At 54.1% G+C, this 19932-nt stretch overlaps 1 protein-coding gene across 3 annotated transcripts; it reads left to right on the plus strand.

The window, feature by feature from the left end:
• Positions 1–524: 524 nt before the first annotated feature.
• On the plus strand, positions 525–8478 carry KIF12 (kinesin family member 12). 3 transcript variants are annotated; one of them, XM_017530286.2, is made up of 19 exons: positions 947–998; positions 1083–1148; positions 1239–1317; positions 1579–1706; positions 1817–1892; positions 2266–2400; positions 2567–2702; positions 3376–3467; positions 3650–3806; positions 4829–4947; positions 5033–5137; positions 5707–5809; positions 5891–5981; positions 6188–6274; positions 6668–6758; positions 6832–6936; positions 7494–7594; positions 7686–7804; positions 8135–8478. In XM_017530286.2, exons 1-19 carry the CDS (start codon positions 973–975, stop codon positions 8272–8274), a joined length of 1956 nt encoding a protein of 651 aa, XP_017385775.2. In that variant the 5' UTR covers positions 947–972; the 3' UTR covers positions 8275–8478. The 3 variants fall into 3 exon arrangements, with proteins under 3 accessions (XP_017385773.1, XP_017385774.1, XP_017385775.2); XM_017530284.2 differs by having other exon boundaries at positions 525–998; positions 1579–1892; XM_017530285.2 differs by having other exon boundaries at positions 525–998; positions 1579–1892; positions 3659–3806.
• The last annotated feature ends 11454 nt before the right edge of the window (positions 8479–19932 follow it).

Genomic DNA, 19932 nt, shown 5'->3' on the forward strand with positions numbered 1-19932 from the left:
CAGACTCCTTCATGTGCCCACCATAAGCTGGATCCAGCCTCAAACTACCTCTCCATGCACACTCATCTCGCCACCCCACCCTGGCCATCCTGACTCCTGTTTGCTTTGCCTGGAATACTCTCACCTCCTCCCCACCCCCACTGGCTCCTACAGGCCCCTGTATTCCCCGTAAAGGCCCTACACACTGCTGGATTGTACTTACCCATCTCCCCAGCCAGACTGTGAGCTGGGAATGGGCAGGGGCTGCATGGGGTTCCTCTGCCCTGGTGCTCAGCATGGAGACCAGCACAGAATAAGTGATTGCCACATTCTTGCACATTTGCAGATGTCTCTGCAGCTCTCATAAGCCAGACCAGGAGAGGGTTAAATAATCATGCTGGCCTAGGATTAACTTTGGCATTAGAGAGGGAGGTGCCCAGGATTTTACCAGAGGCTTGGAAACCTGTTCTCAGCTCAGCCAAGAGACTCCATCCAACCAGGTCGTCCTTAGAGCTGACTTGTGCTGCTCCATGGCCCCTGAGCTGAGCTGCTGGGGGTGGGAGTGGGGGGTATGTGGAGAGAGTAGGAAACGCCGGGTCCTGTGCGGGCTAGCTCTGTGGCCTTGGTTGTACCCTTCCTATCTGCTTAGTTATCCCCATCTGGGCGCAAAGGAGGCCGGTCTGGGTGGTCCCACGCATCCCTCTTGTGAGGACTGGACAAGAGCAAGGGATCCTCAGACTCCAGAACCCCCTAGCTAGGGGTCCCCTAGCTTGGGAGAGACTTTCTCCACCGCAGGGGTGGGGAAGGGTAAATCTTTAACAAGCTAGCCCTAGGCAGGCCGGAGCCTTTCCGGATGGATGACTGCCTGGGATGGGGGAGGGGGTGGGAATGCACGATGTGTGTGGACAGTCCCAATGTTGTGGAGAAGGGAGGGTATTGGGGAGGGAAAGAAAAGATACGTGGGCGGAGCTAACTCCGTGTGCAGAGCAAGACATGGAGGAACGCGGGTCACCCGACGGGTAAGCAGATCTTCAGAGAGGTTTGTTGGGGAGCCCTGAACAGCTGCCAGGTGCAGGTATGGTAACTCGCATTGCTGCCCACAGGGACCCCGCGCGGAGCCTGGAGCAGGGACCAGAGGGGCCGGAAACGCCCATCCAGGTGGTGCTCAGGTGGGTACAGGTTGGCTAGGAGGCACCTGGGCAAGGCAGGGATCCATGAAGACATCAGGATGTACCATGTGCCCTTCTGTCGGACCCCAGGGTACGTCCCATGAGCGCGGCCGAGCTGCGTCGAGGGCAGCAGAGCGTGCTGCACTGCTCAGGGACCCGGACTCTGCAGGTGAGGAGCCCCTCTCTCTATCTCCACAACTAAAAATCCCGGGGACGCCAGGTCCCTTCCCCCCCAGCAACTTTGCCCAAGGTCCCGTCCTCCCCCGGAGTGTTTCGCCCCCAGGTGCCCCACCCTCCCAAGAGTGCCCCTTCCTTCTAGGATGCCCAGCCCTCCTCCAGGGTGCGCCGCGTCAGCCCCTCCTAGTGCCCCGCCCCCCCCACGGTGCTCCACCCTCCTCCAGAGTGCCCCGCTCCTCCTCCCACCCTCCAGGTGAGCCCCCCAGGCGGGGGTCCGGAAGTGGCGTTCCGCTTCGGTGCGGTGCTGGACGGGGCTCGCACGCAGGAGGACGTGTTCCGGGCGTGCGGGGTGCGGCGCCTGGGCGAGCTGGCGTTGCGTGGGTGAGTGAAGTTTCTCCTCCACTCCGCGCCCGGCCTGGCGGGGCCCCAACAAACCCCCAGTCCGCCCCCCGGCCCGCTGCCAGGGTCCAGCCACGCCCTTGCGCCCGCAGCTTCTCCTGCACTGTCTTCACCTTTGGCCAGACGGGCTCCGGGAAGACCTACACCCTGACTGGACCCCCTCCCCAGGTGGGCGAGCGCCGGCTGAGACCCCGCGGGGCCGGGCTGGGTGGGCTGGAAGCCCCGGGGAGCCGCAGGAGACGCAGACCCCCAGAGGGAGGGGGCTGGGACGATGCAACCTGACCCATTTATTTGCAGACAAGGACGCTGAGGACCAGAGAGAAGGGACTTGCCCAGTTTGGAGCATTTGGGCTTCAACTTTGGCGCCTTCCTAGCCCTCAGTTTCCTCATCTGTAAAATGGAAGTGACAGTACCGACTATGAATTAAATGAGCCATTGAGTGGGAACTTGGCCCGTTTCCCGGCGCACAGTGTCATACGTGCCCTACGGAGGCTGGTCATTACTCTGGCGATGATGATGGCTCAGCTGGTTTTGCCCCCAGGGGGAGGGGGTGCCGGTACCCCCCAGCCTGGCTGGCATCATGCAGAGGACCTTCGCCTGGCTGTTAGACCGTGTGCAGCACCTGGGCGCCCCTGTCACTCTTCGCGCCTCTTATCTGGAGATCTACAATGAGCAGGTAAGGGAATTCGAGGAATAGAAAGCCCACGAGGAAGTGGACTGCTTCTTTCCTGGGAGCCTGGGTCAAAGGGCAGAAGGGGCGGTAGGGCCTGTTGTCCGTAAGATCTGGGGGTTGGTGGACTCAGAGAGATCCCCTTCCCTCTCCCTTCTCCCTCCCCTCCCAGGTTCGGGACTTGCTGAGCCTGGGGTCTCCCCGGCCCCTCCCTGTTCGCTGGAACAAAACCCGGGGCTTCTATGTGGAGCAGCTTCGGGTGGTGGAATTTGGGAGTCTGGAGGCCCTGATGGAACTTTTGCAAATGGGTGTGTGCTGACAGCGGGGAGTTTTGCGGGTGGGGGTGCCCATTCCTCAGCTGTTCACTGAGGGTGGATTTGGGGCCCAGGTTGCGGCTGCGATTTCAGAAATGACTCCTGGGGGAGGTGGGGAAGGATCATAAACTACAATTCAAAGACACGCACCTCAAGGCTCTCCCCTGCCAATCCATTCTCCTCTGTGCTGCAAACCCCGTCTCTCTTTGCCTCCAGACCTCCACCCTTCCAGGGAGCCCAGGATCAAGGTCACACCTCTTAGCCTAGCCTAAAGGCCCTTCCCTTTCAGCCTCACTCTTTTTTAAAAAAATCAAGTATTTATTGGGCATCCCTCCTTTGGCAAGCGCTGGAGCTGCGGACTGTGGATTCTGGCCCCAGCACTGTGCCACACCTCAGCAGAGCTCACTGCCTCAGTTTCTCCCCCTGCTTTCACGAAGCAGTGGGAGAGACGTTTATAAAATGCAAATCTGAGTGTCACTCTGCTCAGTTTTCTCTATCCTCCATCCACCCATCTCTGCTAGAGCTGGACCCAACATCATTCCCAGAACAAAACCCACTTTGTTTGCTGCGACTGACCCCTCCACCAGGATTCCTTTGCTCCTTTTTCTTCATTGGTGATGACCTGTTCTTCCTACCAGGTCCAGCTCCTAATGTTTTTCCCTTCCAGGTCTCAGCCGTCGAAGGAGCTCAGCACACACCCTGAACCAGGCCTCCAGCCGAAGCCATGCCCTGCTCACCCTGTACATCAGCCGCCAAGCTGTGAGTGTCCCAGCCTGGGAAAGTGCTCGCCCAGGGCCACCCAGCAAGGGTCTGTGTCTGGACATACAAGCCAACTTGGGCATGCATGGGTGTCATAGTGGAAACCCTTGGCCCTGTAACCAACCTTGTGGCTTTGATGGGGACGTTCCCTCCCTCGTCTGCATGAAGCCTTGATCCCTCAGGCCCAGCAGATGCCTCCTGTGGAGCCTGGGGAGCCCCCTCTTGGTGGGAAGCTGTGCTTTGTGGACCTGGCAGGCAGCGAGAAGGTAGCAGCCACGGGATCCCGTGGGGAGCTGATGCTGGAGGCCAACAGCATCAACCGAAGCCTGCTGGCCCTGGGTGAGACCTGGGGGCAGCCAGCGTGATTTCCTGTCTCTCCTCTGTGCCTAGCTCACAGCTGTCCACATCGGGGGATACCAGAGGAGTTGTAGTACATAAAAGAGGGTTAAAGAACTGCAATCCAGGCCGGGACGGTGGCTCACGCCTGTAATCCTAGCACTTTGGGAGGCTGAGGCAGGCAGATCACCTGCGGTCAGGAGTTTGAGACCAGCCTGGCCAACATGGTGAAACCTTTCTCTACTAAAAATACTAAAGAAAAAAAAAATTAGCTGGGTGTGGTGGCAGGCGCCTGTAATCCCAGCCTATTTGGGAGGCTGAGGCAGGAGAATTGCTTGAACTTGGGAGGCAGAGGAAGGTTGCAGTGAGCCGAGATAGCGCCATTGCACTCCAGCCTAGGCAACAAAAGTGAGACTCTGTCCCATAAAAAAAGAGAGCTGTGATCCAGGAACCAGAGGCCTCATTCTGGCCCCAGCTCTGCTGTTGACTTCTCCCTTCGTAAAACACTGATTATGAATCTATAAACTCTGAGGGTGTATAAAGTTATATGCTAATTTGGGAAACGGAGAGGATGAACACATACAGACATTTGGCCTGTCCCTTGTCCAGTTGGGAAGACCGAGGCCCAGGAAGGGGAAGGGACTAGACCTTTCTCCCCTTCCTCACCCCAGAGTACCGGCCCTGGAGGTCCTCAGGGGCTAGGCCCTCAGCAGTCCTCTGTGGCACGTGTGGGAGACGCCCACGAAACTCCTTTGTGTTCAGTCCATTTGTTACAAGTTTCCTGCTGAGTGCCTGAGTACCAGACCCTTTGCTGGGCGTTGAGGGTCAGCGTGTACAGGGCCTTCTCTGCCCTGGAAGAGCCCCGTTCTGGTGGTGGAGACCAATCTTACAGAGTCATGAAATCATGTGGAAAAATGGGTTTTTAGGGCAACACAGGCCTGGGTGGAGAGCCCAGCTGTGCGGCGTCCCAGCCTGATGGCCCTGGGCAAGCAATGTAACCTTCCTGACTCCTGCTCCTTCCCCAGGTCACTGCATCTCCCTGCTGCTGGACCCACAGAGGAAGCAGAGCCACATCCCTTTCCGGGACAGCAAGCTCACCAAGTTGCTGGCAGACTCACTGGGAGGGCGTGGGGTAACCCTCATGGTACTTAAGCGGAGCCTGGCAGGGAAGTTTGGGTCTTGAGGAAGGGGCCCCCGGAGAGGAGCACTCAGGGGAGTACATCCCCCAGGTGGCCTGCGTGTCCCCCTCAGCCCAGTGCCTTCCTGAGACTCTCAGCACCCTGCGATATGCAAGCCGAGCTCAGCGGGTCACCACCCGCCCACAGGCCCCCAAGGTGAGTACAGGCAGGCCCAGGTCGAGGGACAGGCATGGAGATGCTAGGGAATCCGGCAGTAGCTGGAGCCTGAGTTTCTTGCTTGAAGTCTTGGACTGGGTCAAAGTTGGGATTAGGGTTGGAATCCTGGAAATGGTGTCATGGTTGTGTAGGGTGAGGTCAGGGGCCCAGCCAAGGTCATGCCAGGGTTAGAGCAGGTCTAGGGTTGGAGTCTAAGTTGGGATATGCTTCAGGGTCTAGCCAGGGTCCCAGTTGGGATCATGGTTAAGTGGGAGTTGATTTGGGGCCTAACGTAGGGTCTTGCTTGGAGTCATTATCTGGCCCAGGGTTTGGACAGAACTGAGTTTGGGATTGAACTTAGTGTCCAGCTCAGAGTGAGGCCCTCCAGGACAGTGCAGTTAGGACAAGGTGCCCCCTCCAGGTGGTTGCAGCCTTTTGCCAAGAGGCAAGGCTGATGAGTGAAGTATGGGCTGGATGTTAGGCCCCAGTTACTTCCCACACCCGGAAGTCCTTGTGCAGTGCACAACTTGTACAACCATAAAGGTGGCTCTGGGCCTCTTTCCCTACAGTCTTCTGTGGCAAGGCATCCGCAGCATTTGGAGACGGAGATGCTGCAGCTCCAGGAGGAGAACCGTCGCCTGCAGTTCCAGCTGGACCAATTGGACTGCAAGGGTACGAGCTCCCTGGAGGCAGGGCAGGATGGGGATAGAGTCTGGGGTTCCTGTGCATCCACCACCGCCTGCTTCCCTGCAGCCTCAGGGCTCAGCGGCACCCGGGTAGCCTGGGCCCAGCGGAACCTGTACAGGATGCTACAGGAGTTCATGCTGGAGAATGAGAGGCTGAGGTAGGGCCCAGCTCACAGCCAGAGGGACGCTGCCCACAGCCCTCACTACTAGGCTGCTTCTGCCAAGCTGCCTCCTCTCCCTGTCTCTGGCTCCCCTATATCCCCACCTGCTTCCTGGGCTGGTGCCATGCTGTAATGAGGAGGAGCTGACTAATGCCCCCACCAACCCCACTGCCTACCCCTTCCTGGCTCGTGCTCTCTCCCAGGAAGGAAAAGAGCCAGCTGCAGAGTAGCCGTGACCTGGCCCGGAATGAGCAGCGCGTCCTGGCCCAGCAGGTCCATGAACTAGAGAGGTGAGCAGAGCCACCAGCCTGGAGCCAGGCCTCCGGATGGGGGGCAGCTAGGAGAAGGCATGGCTGAATGAAATGGTTGAGGCTGGCCTCTAGATTCAGACCAGCTAGGTTCAGTTTCCAGCTCTGCCGCCTACTAGCTGTATCACCTGGGGCAAGTCTTAACTTCTCACTGCCTGGGATTCCTCTTCTGTCAAACGGGGGTCATCGTCATGCCTACTTTACAGACTCGTTTTAAAGATCAGAGAGAATGAATTCACATGTTCTCAAGGTCCCCTTGAGAATGGGACCTGGTACCTGGTAAAGGGTCCCAGAATATTTGCTGGGAAGGGGATCTGAAGGCCAGCCTGGCAGCAGGGTTGGGGGCTTCAGCACAGACCCTGCTGTTCTTTCTAGGCACCTCTTCTCTGCCTGCTACCGTCGCCAGCCAGGCCCTGGCCTGGCCCCATCGTGTCCCTGTTTGATGGCCCCAGCTCCCCCTTGCCACGTGAGTCTCACTGCCCAGCCTGGAGGGGTGACAAGTAGGGACATCGTGAAGCCTCTGACACACACTTTTGCAGGCACTGCCACCCCTCTGCTCCTGCCCCTGCTGCCACGTCTGCCCGCTGTGTCAAGTGCCCCTGGCCCACTGGACCTGCCTGCCACGGGAGCGCCACCTGTCCCAGGTAGGAAAGGCCAAGGTGGGAGGGAGGGAAGGCTGGGAGAAGCGGAGACCTTGACCTAGGAGCCCCCGGGATTCCAGGGCTCCAGGCTGGATCATGGAGTGAATGGCTGGCTTAGCGCTTCCTCTGCCTGGGTTTGACATAGCTGTTAGCCTCACCTCCCTCCTCCCCACCCCGCCCTCTTTTAGGGATTCATTCTATCATTCACATATTCATTCACTCACCTACCATTTACGTATTTACTGAATCGTGTGTGCACTGACACCTTCAGTAACTCCCCAAGCTTCTTGCTTTGTGCCAGCCTCTCTTCTGGGCTCTGAGGATTTAGAAATAGACCAGCACTGTTCCTGCTCTCAGTAGGCTTCTAGTCCCAGGAGAGGACATTAGAAGAACACCTGCTACATGCAGAAGGCGGCAACGAAGACCTTACCCCTTTATGCCATGCTGACATTCTTGGTACCCTGTGGGGTAGGCATAGCTGGGAATCATGGATAGCACCAGGTAAATGGGACACAGGCAGAACTAAGGTCACCCAGCATGGGCTCTGGTCTTTCCTACAGGTATTGGGCCCTGAGGCCTCAGCTGGCAGGCCCCCATCTGCCCGGCCCCCACCCTGGGCACCCCCATGCAGCCCTGGCTCTGCCAAGTGCCCAAGAGAGAGGTGGGTCCTGCCCTGGGGTGCTGGGGCTGGAGGGGGGGTGGTCTGGGGAACTCAAAGGCCCACCTCCCATCTCTCACTCACCCTGGTCCAGGAGTCACAGTGACTGGACTCAGAGCCGAGTCCTGGCGGAGATGGTGACGGAGGAGGAGGTGGTACCTTCTGCACCGCCCCTGCCTGTGAGGCCCCCGAGCACATCACCAGGGCTGAGAGGTGAAGAAGGGAGAGAGAGAGGGGCCCTAATGTTCCCTGTGATCTTGATGCAGAACCCACCCTCCCCAGGCCTCAGTCCTATCTCTGAAATGGGATGGGTGTTGAGAGGTGGTTTCTAAGATCTTTCTACTTCCCAAACTTGGAATTCTCTTTTTAGGACCACCTGCATGCCCAGATGTATGTTGGAGCCCATGGTGTATGGGGGTGCGGTGGGGGAAGGGTGGAGGGTATCTACCCCCTGAGGCTTCTGCAGAGGATATTGGCACCCAGAGGGACCTGGGAGAGGAAGGGCCCTGGGGAGGGCAGGCCTTCAGTCTCACTGCTCCTTAGGTGGGGCCGGGGTTCCAAACCTGGCCCAGAGACTGGAGGCCCTCAGAGACCAGATTGGCAGCTCCCTGAGATGTGGCCGCAGCCAGCCACCCTGCAGCGAAGGGGTACGGAGCCCAAGCCAAGTCCTCCCTCCCCGTTGAAGGCCAAGTGGGAACCCAGGACACTGCTGTGTGACCTCAGACCAGGCTCCACGCTCTTGGGCTTCAGTCTCCCCATCTGCTGAATGGAGACAGCAGCTGCTGTTCTACCTGCAGCTAGGCTAGAGGCAGCAACGGGGGGTGTTATTTAGGGGAGCAGGGGGATTCAGGATGAAATATGTGAATAAAGAGAGGCGTCAGCTCCAAGTCTGGTTGATTCTATCCTCTGGGGTCGTCAAGTCACTTCCTCGTGGGGAATTAGTGACAGGGAGGGCTAGGACTCTTGGCACAGGTGTGTGTCCCATTCTGGTCTGGAATATCCCAAGCTCCCATCTCCTTTCATGTATTATACAAGTTTTGATTAAGCAACTACCACATGCCATTGGGTAGGGCAGGGGAAATTGAATGACAAGCGTCTCCGTGAAGGAGGCATGAGGGAAAGTGATTTGGCCTGGAGCACTGGGAGATGGCGGGTAAGGGGCTCATTCACTCTGTGTCACCATGGGTCCTGGTGCTGGTGGGGATGAGGAGGCCTGGCTTCTTGTGCCACAGATCTGTGATGGGACACTGGGCAAGCCTTGTCCCCTCTCTGGACCACCCTCTGGTTTTCAGTCAATTAAGTTGGGGACACGGCTTCCTGTCCCATTGAGTTCTAGTGAGGGTCAGGGCTGTGAGCAATATCTGATTCATGTCATAAGTGCCCAGTAAAATCCTGTATTAATCTATTCTCAGCACTGCTATAAAGAACCACGTGAGACTGGGTAATTTATGAGGAAAAGAGGTTTGACTCACAGCTCTGCAGGCTGTACAGGAAGCATGGCTGGGAGGCCTCAGGAAACTTACAATCATGGCAGAAGGCGAAGGGGAGTCAGGCACGTCTTACAATGGAGGAGCAGGAGAGAGTGAGAGTGAAGGGGGAGGTGCTACACACTTTCAAACCACCAGATCTCATGAGAACTCACTATCATAAGAACACCCAGGGGGAAATCTGCCCCCAAGATCCAATCACCTCCCACCAGGTCCCTCCCCCAATATTAGAGATTACAATTCAATATGAGATTTGGGTGGGGACACAGAGCCAAACCATATCAGATGTGGCAGGTCTATGATTATGGAGAAGTCCAAGTATGACATGAGGAATTGGGGTGAGGAGGGAAAGGGCCCATTCCAGAAAGAGCTATGAGGCTAACATAACTCTCCCACTTATAGTAAGGGAAACTGAGGCCCACATGGTTCATTCATTTATTCATTCATTCATTCATTCAACAAACTGGTGGCTGGATGCCTGTAATCCCAACACTTTGGAAGGACGAGGTGAGAGGATTTCTTGAGCCCAGGAGTTCGGGACCAGGCTGGGAAACATAGTAAGACCCTATCTCTACTAAAAAATAAAAAAGTAACTGGACATGGTGGCACACACCTACAGTCCCAGCTACTCAGAGGGCTGAAGCAGAAGATCACTTGAAAACAAGTGGCTGAGACTGCAGTGAGCCATGATCACACCACTGCACTCCCAAACAACACCACTGGCTGGAAAACACTGCCATGATCACACCACTGCACTCCCAAACACCACTGGCTGGAAACTGCCATGATCACACCACTGCACTCCCAAACAACACCACAGGCTGGAAAACACTGCCATGATCACATCACTGCACTCCCAAACACCACTGGCTGGAAAACACTGCCACGATCATACCACTGCACTCCCAAACACCACTGGCTGGAAACTGCCATCATCACACCACTGCACTCCCAAACAACACCACTGGCTGGAAAACACTGCCACGATCACACCACTGCACTCCCAAACACCACTGGCTGGAAACACTGCCGTGATCACACCACTGCACTCCCAAACACCTCTGGCTAGAAAACACTGCCAGAAGGTGGCAACCCGCGCCCTGGACTTGGGCAAGGTCTGGGCAGGCCAGCCTTAGCCACAGGCTTGGGGAGCCAGGGGGACGGAGCAGGCTGAGGCCAGAGGGCCAGCCAGGGAGCAGCTGGGGCTGCTGGAGGAAGGCCACAGCCATCATCTGGAACAGAACTCAGACTGGCCACTGTGTTCCTCAGACCTGGCCTGAGGAAATCAGAACCCCTTTACCCCACCACACTTCCCAGAGCAGGACCGAGCAAGCAAAGACTCGGTGCTCCCCCAGCCATCATTCTGGAAAGTAGCTCTGGGAATGTGCCTCCTCTTCCCTAGCAGAGTGAGGACCCAAAGATAACAGCAAGGCATCTCAAGGAGACTTGAGAGTGCTGTGTGACTTGGGGTAGCCTGCTGGGCCTCTCTGGGCCTCTCGTACTGCAGGGCCCTGGCTCCTGAGTCTGTGCAGGGCTGGTGCCTGAAGGTGGGACTGGTGGGGTCCATTTGGGTTAGAGCACCCGTTGCCAGGAACTGATAGACAACACTTGTGACTGGGCATTAGAGGTTTTCCACAGTGGTGCCTTCCTGGAAGGCCAGAATCTGTGGCAACAGAGCCCAGGGACAGAAGGTGACAGCCAGATGCCACAGACAGCCGGACCAGGCAGAGCAGGCTGTAGTTAAGCCCACAGACTGAGCCACCCAAGCTCAAACCCATGGCTGATCCTGGGCTAGTGACTCAACTGCTCTCAGCCCGTCACTTATACCCAGAATGAACACAAAACACTACCCGCTTACAAAACTGCCTTGCAGATGAAATTCCCTGACACGTAGAAAGAGTGGAGCATACAGCTTTGCCAGTTGCAGACAGTTTCACCAAAAGTAACCTTTAGTCAACATGATAATTTGATGGAATTGACAATCAGGTTAAAAAAATGCATTTAATATATGTTGATTAAACTGTTTAGAACAGAGCCTGGCGCTAAATAAATGCTGGTTGTCATTGCTGTTATTATTACGCATGGATGCTTTTGCCACAAGCATTCTATGAGAACCTGCTTTCTTTGGGATAGCACTGAATAAAGCATAGGGCTTTTACCCTCATGGAACACAGACAATAAACAAGAAAGAGGGCAAACTACATGGCATGTCAGATGGTAATAAATGCTATGGAGCAAAACAGAGCAGGAGAGTGGTGCTCTTGTCAAGGCAGGGCTGCAGTCCTAAGCCGGGAGTTCTGGTGGAGGCGATGGGTAATGTTGGTACAGAGACCTGAACAGGGACAGTGAGCCTGATGAATGCCCTAACGTCTTTATTTTCTGACATTGGTCATTTCCATGCCACGTCAGCATGGGTGGTTCTCCAGGTTGGTGCCTGGGCTCCTCCCCACTCCCCAGAACACTTATCTTACTGCATTGTGGGAGGTGCTTGCTGGGAGGTGCTCGGCCCCAGGCAGGGGAGGTCCCTGGCACCAAGTGTGAGAGTGTGAGAGCTTTCCTTAGTTGCCTTGAGAAGACGGAGGGCAACCACCCCGGGGGACCCTGGCCTCACTGGTTCATTCGTGTTTGGACGATGCCCACTGGAGCCAGCCACGATTTTCCAGATTCCTGGTTCCAGTTCACACTCTAGCTCAGCAAAACCCCACTTCCTTTTCCAGAGAGAGACAGAGGACTCAAGGAGCCTGGTCTTCACTACCCTTGACTCATAAGCCATGCATCCACCTGTCAGTCGGTGACATGGTTTCACTGTGTCCCCACCCAAATCTCATCTTGAATTGTAGCTCCCATAATTCCCATGTATCGTGGGAGGGACCAAGTGGTAGGTAATTGAATCATGGGGCTGGGTTTTTCCCATGTTGTTCTCATGATAGTGAATGAATCTCATGAGATCTGATGGTTTTATAAAGGGCAGTTCCCCTGCACAAGCTCTCTTGCCTCTCACCATGTATGACGTGCCTTTGCTCCTCATTCACCTTCTGCCATGATTGTGAGACCTCCCTAGCCGTGTGGAACTGTGAGTCCATTAGACCTCTTTTTCCTTATAAATTACTCAGTCTTGGATATGTCTTTATTACCAGCATGAGACAGACTAATACAGTCAGCCTCCTCCCTCTAGAACTGCCCCTCTTCTAGGATCCCTAAACCCCGGGGGAATTCCACAGGATCCTGGGGATGTATCAAGACCCTTCAAATTCATTTGGTACTTATGAAGAACATGTGGACTCAGAAGGACACTTTAGGAGCCCTGCTAGCTACAGGACTTCTGTAGATTGCCAGCACTTGGGGGCAGTTCTCTGAACCCTGAAACATGGTAGTGGTGCTCAAGAACTGTCAAAAGAAGGTCTCTGCTACCTTGGAACATTAGAATTGGGGAAAGCTCTTGGAAATCCTGAGGCACTGCAGGAATTTCCAAGGATTACAAACTCCTAGAAGATCTTTCTGAAATTTTAAAACACTGTAGCCAAATCGGGAGGGATTTTCTGGAATCTTTGGCTGGATGGGGCTGCAGCGGGGAAGGGACATTCACCAGAGTCCTGAAGGCCATCCGTGGGTTTTTAGAGTGCTGGCTGCCCAGATCCTTAGTTGAGTTTGCCAGATCCTTGGGGATCCCAACTCTCAGCCCCTCTCTCTGCACGATGGGGAGCATGGCGAAAGCATTGAATTTGGACGGCAGGATGGGGAGCATGGCAGAAAGGGTTGAATTTGGATGGCACAATGGGGAGCATGGCGAATGCGTTTAATTTGGACGGCACGATGGGGACCATGGCGAAAGTGTTAAATTTGGATGGCACGATGGGGAGCATGGCGAACACGTTGAATTTGGATGGCACGATGGGGAGCATGGCGGAAAGGGTTGCAGTTGGACAGCACAAGCTTCTGGAAGAGCACTCCTGTGGACACTTGTACTTAAAAGGCTGTGAGGTCTTATCTGCAGGGCTGCCTCCCAGATAGACCCCAAGACTTGGAGTCATCATGAGAGTTTGTCAAGACCCTCTTGTGAAGAACACCTTGCTGCTTCAGCCACACCAGCCTTCTCTCAGCATCCCAAATTGGCCTGCTTTCCCTCCCTCAAGGTCTTCCTTCTCTTGGCCTAAGGATACATTTGCCCCAAATTCATATTCATTTTCAGTCCCTTTATGATAGGATTCAGCCCCTTTATGGTATATTCTGTGTCCTCTTAAACGTCCCTTTTCCATTTTTATCTTCTCCTTTGGCTTCCAATGACTCATCTTCCTTTATTTTAGGCAAACAAACATGGCGGGGCAGGTTGGGCACTTGGCATGGCCTTGTTCTGAGCCACAGACTGAAAGCTACTGGAACTTGTAGATGGGTTAGCGCTGTGGCTGGAGACCAGGACTGGAATCTGGAGACCTGGGTTCAAAGCCTGCCTTGCCACAGACCCCTGTGTATGGCAGACAAGGCCCTGGCTAACACTGACATCTACACAGGCTGGCTGGCCAAGAAGACCTTTGGGAGGACTTTTTTGAAAGTTGGGCAGAGGTGTCTTTCTCAAGAACCCTCATCCAGTGTGTGGCTCTTCTGCTTAGCATGTTTGCTAAGCCCCTACTTGAAGGCCAGGCCTCCTCTGCTGGATACAAGCGACACCTGCCTGACCCTGGGCCACTGCCCTCTTCTCAAGGAGCTTCCAGCCAAGTGAGGGAAAGGACAAGCAAAGCGACGGTCAGGAGGCAAGGGGATAAATAACAGCAATGTGCATTCATCTGGTGCCAGGCACTGCTGCCAGCACTTGCCATGTTAACTCACTCGTTTCTCACAACTCTGAGAAGTAGGTACTGTTAGTATTCTCACTTTGCAGTGAAGGAACCAAGGCAGGAAGGGGCTCAGAACTTGCCCAAGGTCACGTAGCCAGTAGGTGATAGAAGTGGGATTTGAACCTGGCTGGCCTCAACCACCATGCCAGGTGCCACTCAGTGGGACCACAGGGGAAGGCCAGGTAGAGGATCAGCTTCTCTCCGACTTAGGAACCCCTGAAGACAGTTGGGGTGCCTTCCTGAGACATTGTTCTCCACCAAAGCCCGGCACAATTCAGCAAGGCCAGACCAGGCAGAGGCACTTTGATAAAGCAGAGGAGGGGACTTACTTTCTCTCCCTCTCTCTCTTTCTTTCTTTCTTTTCTTTTTTTTTTTGTTGTTGTTGTTGAGACAGAGCGTCGATCTGTTACCAGGCTGGAGTGCAGTGGCGCAGCTCACTGCAACCTCCTCCTCCCGAGTTCAAATGATTCTCCTGCCTCAGCCTCCTGAGTAGCTGGGACTACAGGCGCCCGCCACCATGCCTGGCTAATTTTTGTATTTTTGATAGATACAGGGTTTCACCATGCTGGCCAGGAGGGTCTTGATCTCCTGGCTGCATGATCCGTCTGCCTCAGCCTCCCAAAGTGCTGATGACAGGCACGAGCCACCGGGCCCGGCCGAGGCCAGGAGTTTCTCAACCTCCCCACCGATGGTGGATCCTTCACCACCCCAAACCAAAGGGAATCTTTAAAAACTACCCAATGCCCAAGCGGGAATCTAGACAATGAGAAGCGCAGCCCTGCAGTTCAGCCTTTGTCCATAGGACAGGGCTGTGGGTGGAGGCAGGACATCCCCAGGGTTTCCAGGCTGCAGAACTTTGGGCAAACCCTCTCCGCTTCCCAGCCTCTGTCTGCCCTACATACCAGCTGTGGGAGGCTGGGCAAAATAGTTCATCTCTTTGAACCCCAGTTTCCTCCTTTGTAAAGTGGGGATAAAATTAGTTTACCCTATGAGGAATTAACGCATGCTCACAGGGGATGACGTGAGAACTAGAACTGAATTCATCTAAACTGTTTAGAACAGAGCCTGACACATAGTTAGTGCGAAATAAATGCTAGTTGTTATTGCTGTTATGATTACTAATGGATGCTTTCAGCGCAAACATTCTATCATTTCTGTACTTGCAAGGGAGGAATTGTGTCAATTTCTGGACTCTCCTTATTACAGACTCATGAACTTGTTGACATCCAGCTTTCCTAGCTCCTTCCTCCAGGGAGACCCTCCTAACACAGATTCTTCCAGGGAAAGAAGTGGAGAGAAGGACTCTGTCGCCCAAGGGCAAGAGCCAGCGAGGGAGGAGTTCCCACTGCCTTGCCAAGGCAACTGATTCAGAGAAATTCATTTGTCTTCACTGAAGAAAGGCCAGTAGGAATTTCTGGAGAGCTCTGCTAGCCTCATGGTTTCAGGAAAGAGCAATTTTAGTCCTTCCAGAGATGTTGGGTTGCATGAACGCAATCAGCCAGGAGTTGGGGCAGGTCCCTGGAGGTCCTGCTTCAATGGACAATAAGATTGGTCTGCAACAGCAAGAATATACCTGCATCCCCTTCCTGGACACAGACAAGGCCTTTGGAAGTTTATTCCTTGGTAACCCTTTCCTCAGGGGTGCAAAAGAAGCTACGTCCTGGGCCACAAGCTCTGTCCCCAGGGCGCTCTGATCTCAAAGACACTCTGAGCTCCAAAGATCGTAGGGGTAGGGTGCTTCTCCAGGCTGAGCCACCCAATCCTACAATCAGGAACCTGGATTGACAACATCTAAGGGCACCCTGACCCAGGGCCAACATTTATTATTTACTAAGCTCTCCGAGAAGCAAGGACATGACACGCTTCTCATCATTTAATTCTCATCCACCCCTATGAGCTCCTACTTAACCCTCTTTAACAGAAGAAAAAGAATGGTGAAGTCACTTAGCTAAGATCAAACAGGCAGGAAAGGGTCGCAGTCATGGCTGGAGCCCAGGCCTGTCTGGATATAAAGTTCAGCTGCCTCATCACCGCAGCTTGCCGGACAACGCCTTGGGAGTACTCCAGGCCATCATGCAGGGATGAACTCAAATTTGATGACTCAAGGAGAAGCCACCGCAGAGCAAGGGGTCTTTGGTTTATAAATTGTGCCATTGAGTAGCCCAATCATTCATTCCTTCCTTTGCTCATGCGTTGATTATAGGTTAAGGGATTTTGGCTGTGGTGAGTCTCATTTCCCAGTCTCCCTCAGCTGTCTCCTGCTTGGGTGGTCCTTCTTGGGGTCTGACCTGAATCTCCCCCATGGTTCTGAGTAAGTCAATCAACACTGTTGGCTGAGCACCTATTATGCACCAGTGCAGTGCTAGGCCTCAAAGAGGAGGAGAGGGTCCAGACTAGGTACGGCAGACACTGAGATGGCCTTGGGCTGGGGAAGGGAGAAAACAGGCTATGAAGAGTCCAATGAAGGGGGACCCATCAGCTCCAGTGTCTAAAGAATGTGGCCTAAGTTCTGGATAAGAGACAAGACAGGGTCAGCAGAGTGCCTGAAGTGTCACAGACACAGATCTTGGTTTGAACTCCATGTCCGGGTGACTTTCAACACATGATCGCCTGATCTCTTAGCTTCAGTTTCCCTACCTGCAAAATAGGGCTACCAGCAAAATAAGATTCTTTTTTTTCTTCAACTTTTATCTTAAGTTCTGAGGTACATGTGCAGGACGTGCAGGTCTGCCACATAGGTAAACATGTGCCATGGCCATTTGCTGCACAGATCATCCCATCACCTAGGTATTAAGCCCCGCATCCATTAGCTATTCTTCCTGCTGCTCTCCCTCCCCACCACCCCACAAAAAGATTCTTTTTTTTTTTGAGATGGAGTTTCACTCTTGTTGCCCAGGCTGGAGTGCAATGGCGCGATCTCAGCTCACTGCAACCTCCGCCTCCTGGGTTCAAGCGATTCTCCTGCCTCAGCCTCCCAAGTAGCTGGCATTACAGGTGCGGGCCACCACACCCAGCTAATTTTGTATTTTTGGTAGAGACAGGGTTTCACCACGTTGGCCAGGCTGGTCTCCAACTCCTGACCTCAGGTGATCCACCAACCTTGGCCTCCCAAAGTGCTGGGATTACAGGCATGAGCCACTGCACCTGGCCTCCAAAAAGATTTTTAACAGGATTGAGAACGACATGCTCACGTAGTGATCCGCGTGGACTTGGCAGACAGTAAGAGCTTAGGAAAGTTATAGTGGCCTTCGTGGCCTGCAGCAACTGCACCCAATTCTGGTTCCCCAAGAAAAGTTTTTTTTTGTTTGTTTGTTTTTTTAAAGGGCCCCAACCAAGCATCAAGCTCTCTAGCAGGGTAGGGATGGGCAAGGCAGAAGCTAAATGTTTTACACTCACCAGGGGATTTTACATGGGCTTGGGGCAAGGAGGCCTGGGCGCGAGCCCTCACTGTACCTCTTTGAGCCTTTTTGCTCCTGGCCTCTGTCTCCATCTGTACAGAATAATCTGTGAGCAAACCCCGGTGTCTTTCTGGAAGTTCTCTGCTGCCCCCTGGTGGACAAGAGAAGCTCACACCTCAGCGCAGTTCCAGCTATGAATGGAGTCCTTAGCTAGACCACACGCAGTACCAAGTGCCTACGATGATGGGGTCCCTCAAATGTACACATTTGGGGTGCATTTTCACAAGTGACCCTCATTCGGTTATTTCAGCTCTTAAGCCAGGGAGGGAAAGGACTTCCCTCATGGTCCCCCAGCAAGCCACGAGGAGTAGGACTCAAGTCTCTGGATGGCCTTGATCTTAGAGGCGGATGTGTAGGGATGAGTAATGATACCTAGAAATCACAGGGCAGTGAGAGCACCCCTCCATGTCGCCAGCCATGGAGTTATGGGTGCTGTGCTGCTCCAGCTACGCCACGGGGCCTCTTAGTGGACAGGCTGTGGCCCAAGGCCGTAGAAGCTGAGCAAGGTCAGACATTGGAGGAAAGGAGAGGTCATTGCCATTCCATCATTAGCAGGGAAGGACTCAAACCTTGACCACACCCTCTGGTCTGAGTCCCAATGTCCCCGATGTCCCTGTAGGTCCAGTCACTATGTCCTAGCGCTCTGGCCCGGCCCCTTCCTTCTTCCTGGAAAATCCCCTAGGGAGTTGCTTTCCTGGGTCTCCAGCTTACGCTGCCTCCTGATTGATCTCTCACAGTTACCAATCTGATTGGGCTTCACTTCCAAAAACCTGCCGACGCCCCCTGTGCATTCCCGAGCAACACCCCTCAGCCCCGCAGCACCGTCCCACCTACGGGTCATCAGCCACCTCCCCAGCCTTGCTGTCACCACTCCCTGTGTCCCCAAGCTCCAGACCTGTGCATTTATTTTTATTTTTTGGATTACAAATGCATTTCTTTCTCTCTATGTTCTTCCTCTAAACCTTTGCAATTGCTGTTTCCTGTGCCTGGAACCCCTTCCCCTCCACCACGCGCCCACCCCCCTGCACTTTTGTCTGGCTCACTCCTACTCTTGGGGTCTGACTCCCCCGCCCTGGCCTCTGCTTCCCCAACCACTGCTGCCCCCATCCTGTCTTATCATCATCTCACCTCGTGTGTTCCCCAACCCCAGATCTTGAGGGAGCTCCGGGAGGCCTGTCATATGCCCATCCTGTCCCCAGCACCAAGCGTGGAGTATGTATTTGGCAAAAGAATAAGTGGACACGAGAATAAATGATGAGGGGAGAGCCTGGGTGCTGCAGTCAGGCCTATCTGGCCCCAAGGTCACACTGGGTGACCTTAACTAAGTCCCATTCCCTCCCTGAGCCCCAGTATGTGCATCTGAAAATTGAGGCCTCAATTCCATATTGCACCGGACACCCTGAGGCTCTGAGGCCTCTTGCAAGGGGCAAGACCCTCCCCCACAACCAAATGGTTTTAGAACTTAGCAATTCCCATGGTCTCTGCCCTAGGAAGGCAGGGACCCCAGAGCCTCCAGCCTCCCACCCCAGCAGCCAGAAGGGGAAGAAGGGGCGGCAGCTCTCTGACCACTGTTGGCCTTGCAACCTCATGCCCCAAGGTTAATTTTTAAAAAGCAGTCAAAAGTCCAAGTGGCTCTTGGCAGCATTTACACTCCCTGTTTGCTCTGGTTAATAATCTCAGGAGCGTAAACATTCCCGGAGGCAGGAGAAGAGATCAACAGCCTGGACTTCTCCTCTGGGCCTCTCCCCACCCCCAGGAGAGGCTGTGCAACTGAACCCACAGCCCTGTCGAGAGAGGCTAGGGCCTGTGAGTCTCAGGCTTCCCATCTGGACAGTGGGGTTGGTAACCCTAGTCACGCAGGCCTAACACGAGGGGCAGCGAGCCATCTTGGTGCACTGTAAGCAGACTTAGCAGGGTGACTTTATTCCTATTAACAGTTCATTGTTATTTATTTATCCTTATACCAGGCCTACCTTCTCCAAAGACAGACGCCCTGAGTCACCACACAGGTAAAGCAGTGGACAGTTTATAGAACACGTCCTCACATGTTGTCTCTCTTGACCTTTTGACAGACAGAACAAGAACTGTTATCTGCAATTCACAGATTAGGAAACTGGGCTTTAGAGAGGGAAAGCCACCCTCAATGTCACACGGAACAAGGAGAAGTTGGGGTTACCACTTCCTCGCTACCATCACGAACCAAATCATCAAAGATTAAGGAACTCTGTGAACACAAGGAACACAAAGATAACTGTTCCAGAAAGCTAAACCAAGACAGTAACTGTGTTAAACTTACATCATGGCTTTGAGCTTCCTAGCAGCCAAAGCAAGAAGGGAATGCCATCACTGGCCCAGGTTAGGGTGATGGAGCAAGAGAAACACATTATGAATAGAAGCACACTTGTTCCAGATACCAGTGAAAGAGGGATGGACTACTGAATCTTACAGAAGGGACATGATACACCATTTTTTTCTGCATTGACTACGTAGGGACCCCTCTATTCTCACATAAGCAGGGATCTTATCCTTGGGACTGCCTGCATGAAGAATTCATTCCCAGCTGT

This window comes from Cebus imitator, unplaced genomic scaffold (genome assembly GCF_001604975.1).
Source record: "Cebus imitator isolate Cc_AM_T3 unplaced genomic scaffold, Cebus_imitator-1.0 Scaffold64, whole genome shotgun sequence".
NCBI lineage: Eukaryota > Metazoa > Chordata > Mammalia > Primates > Cebidae > Cebus > Cebus imitator.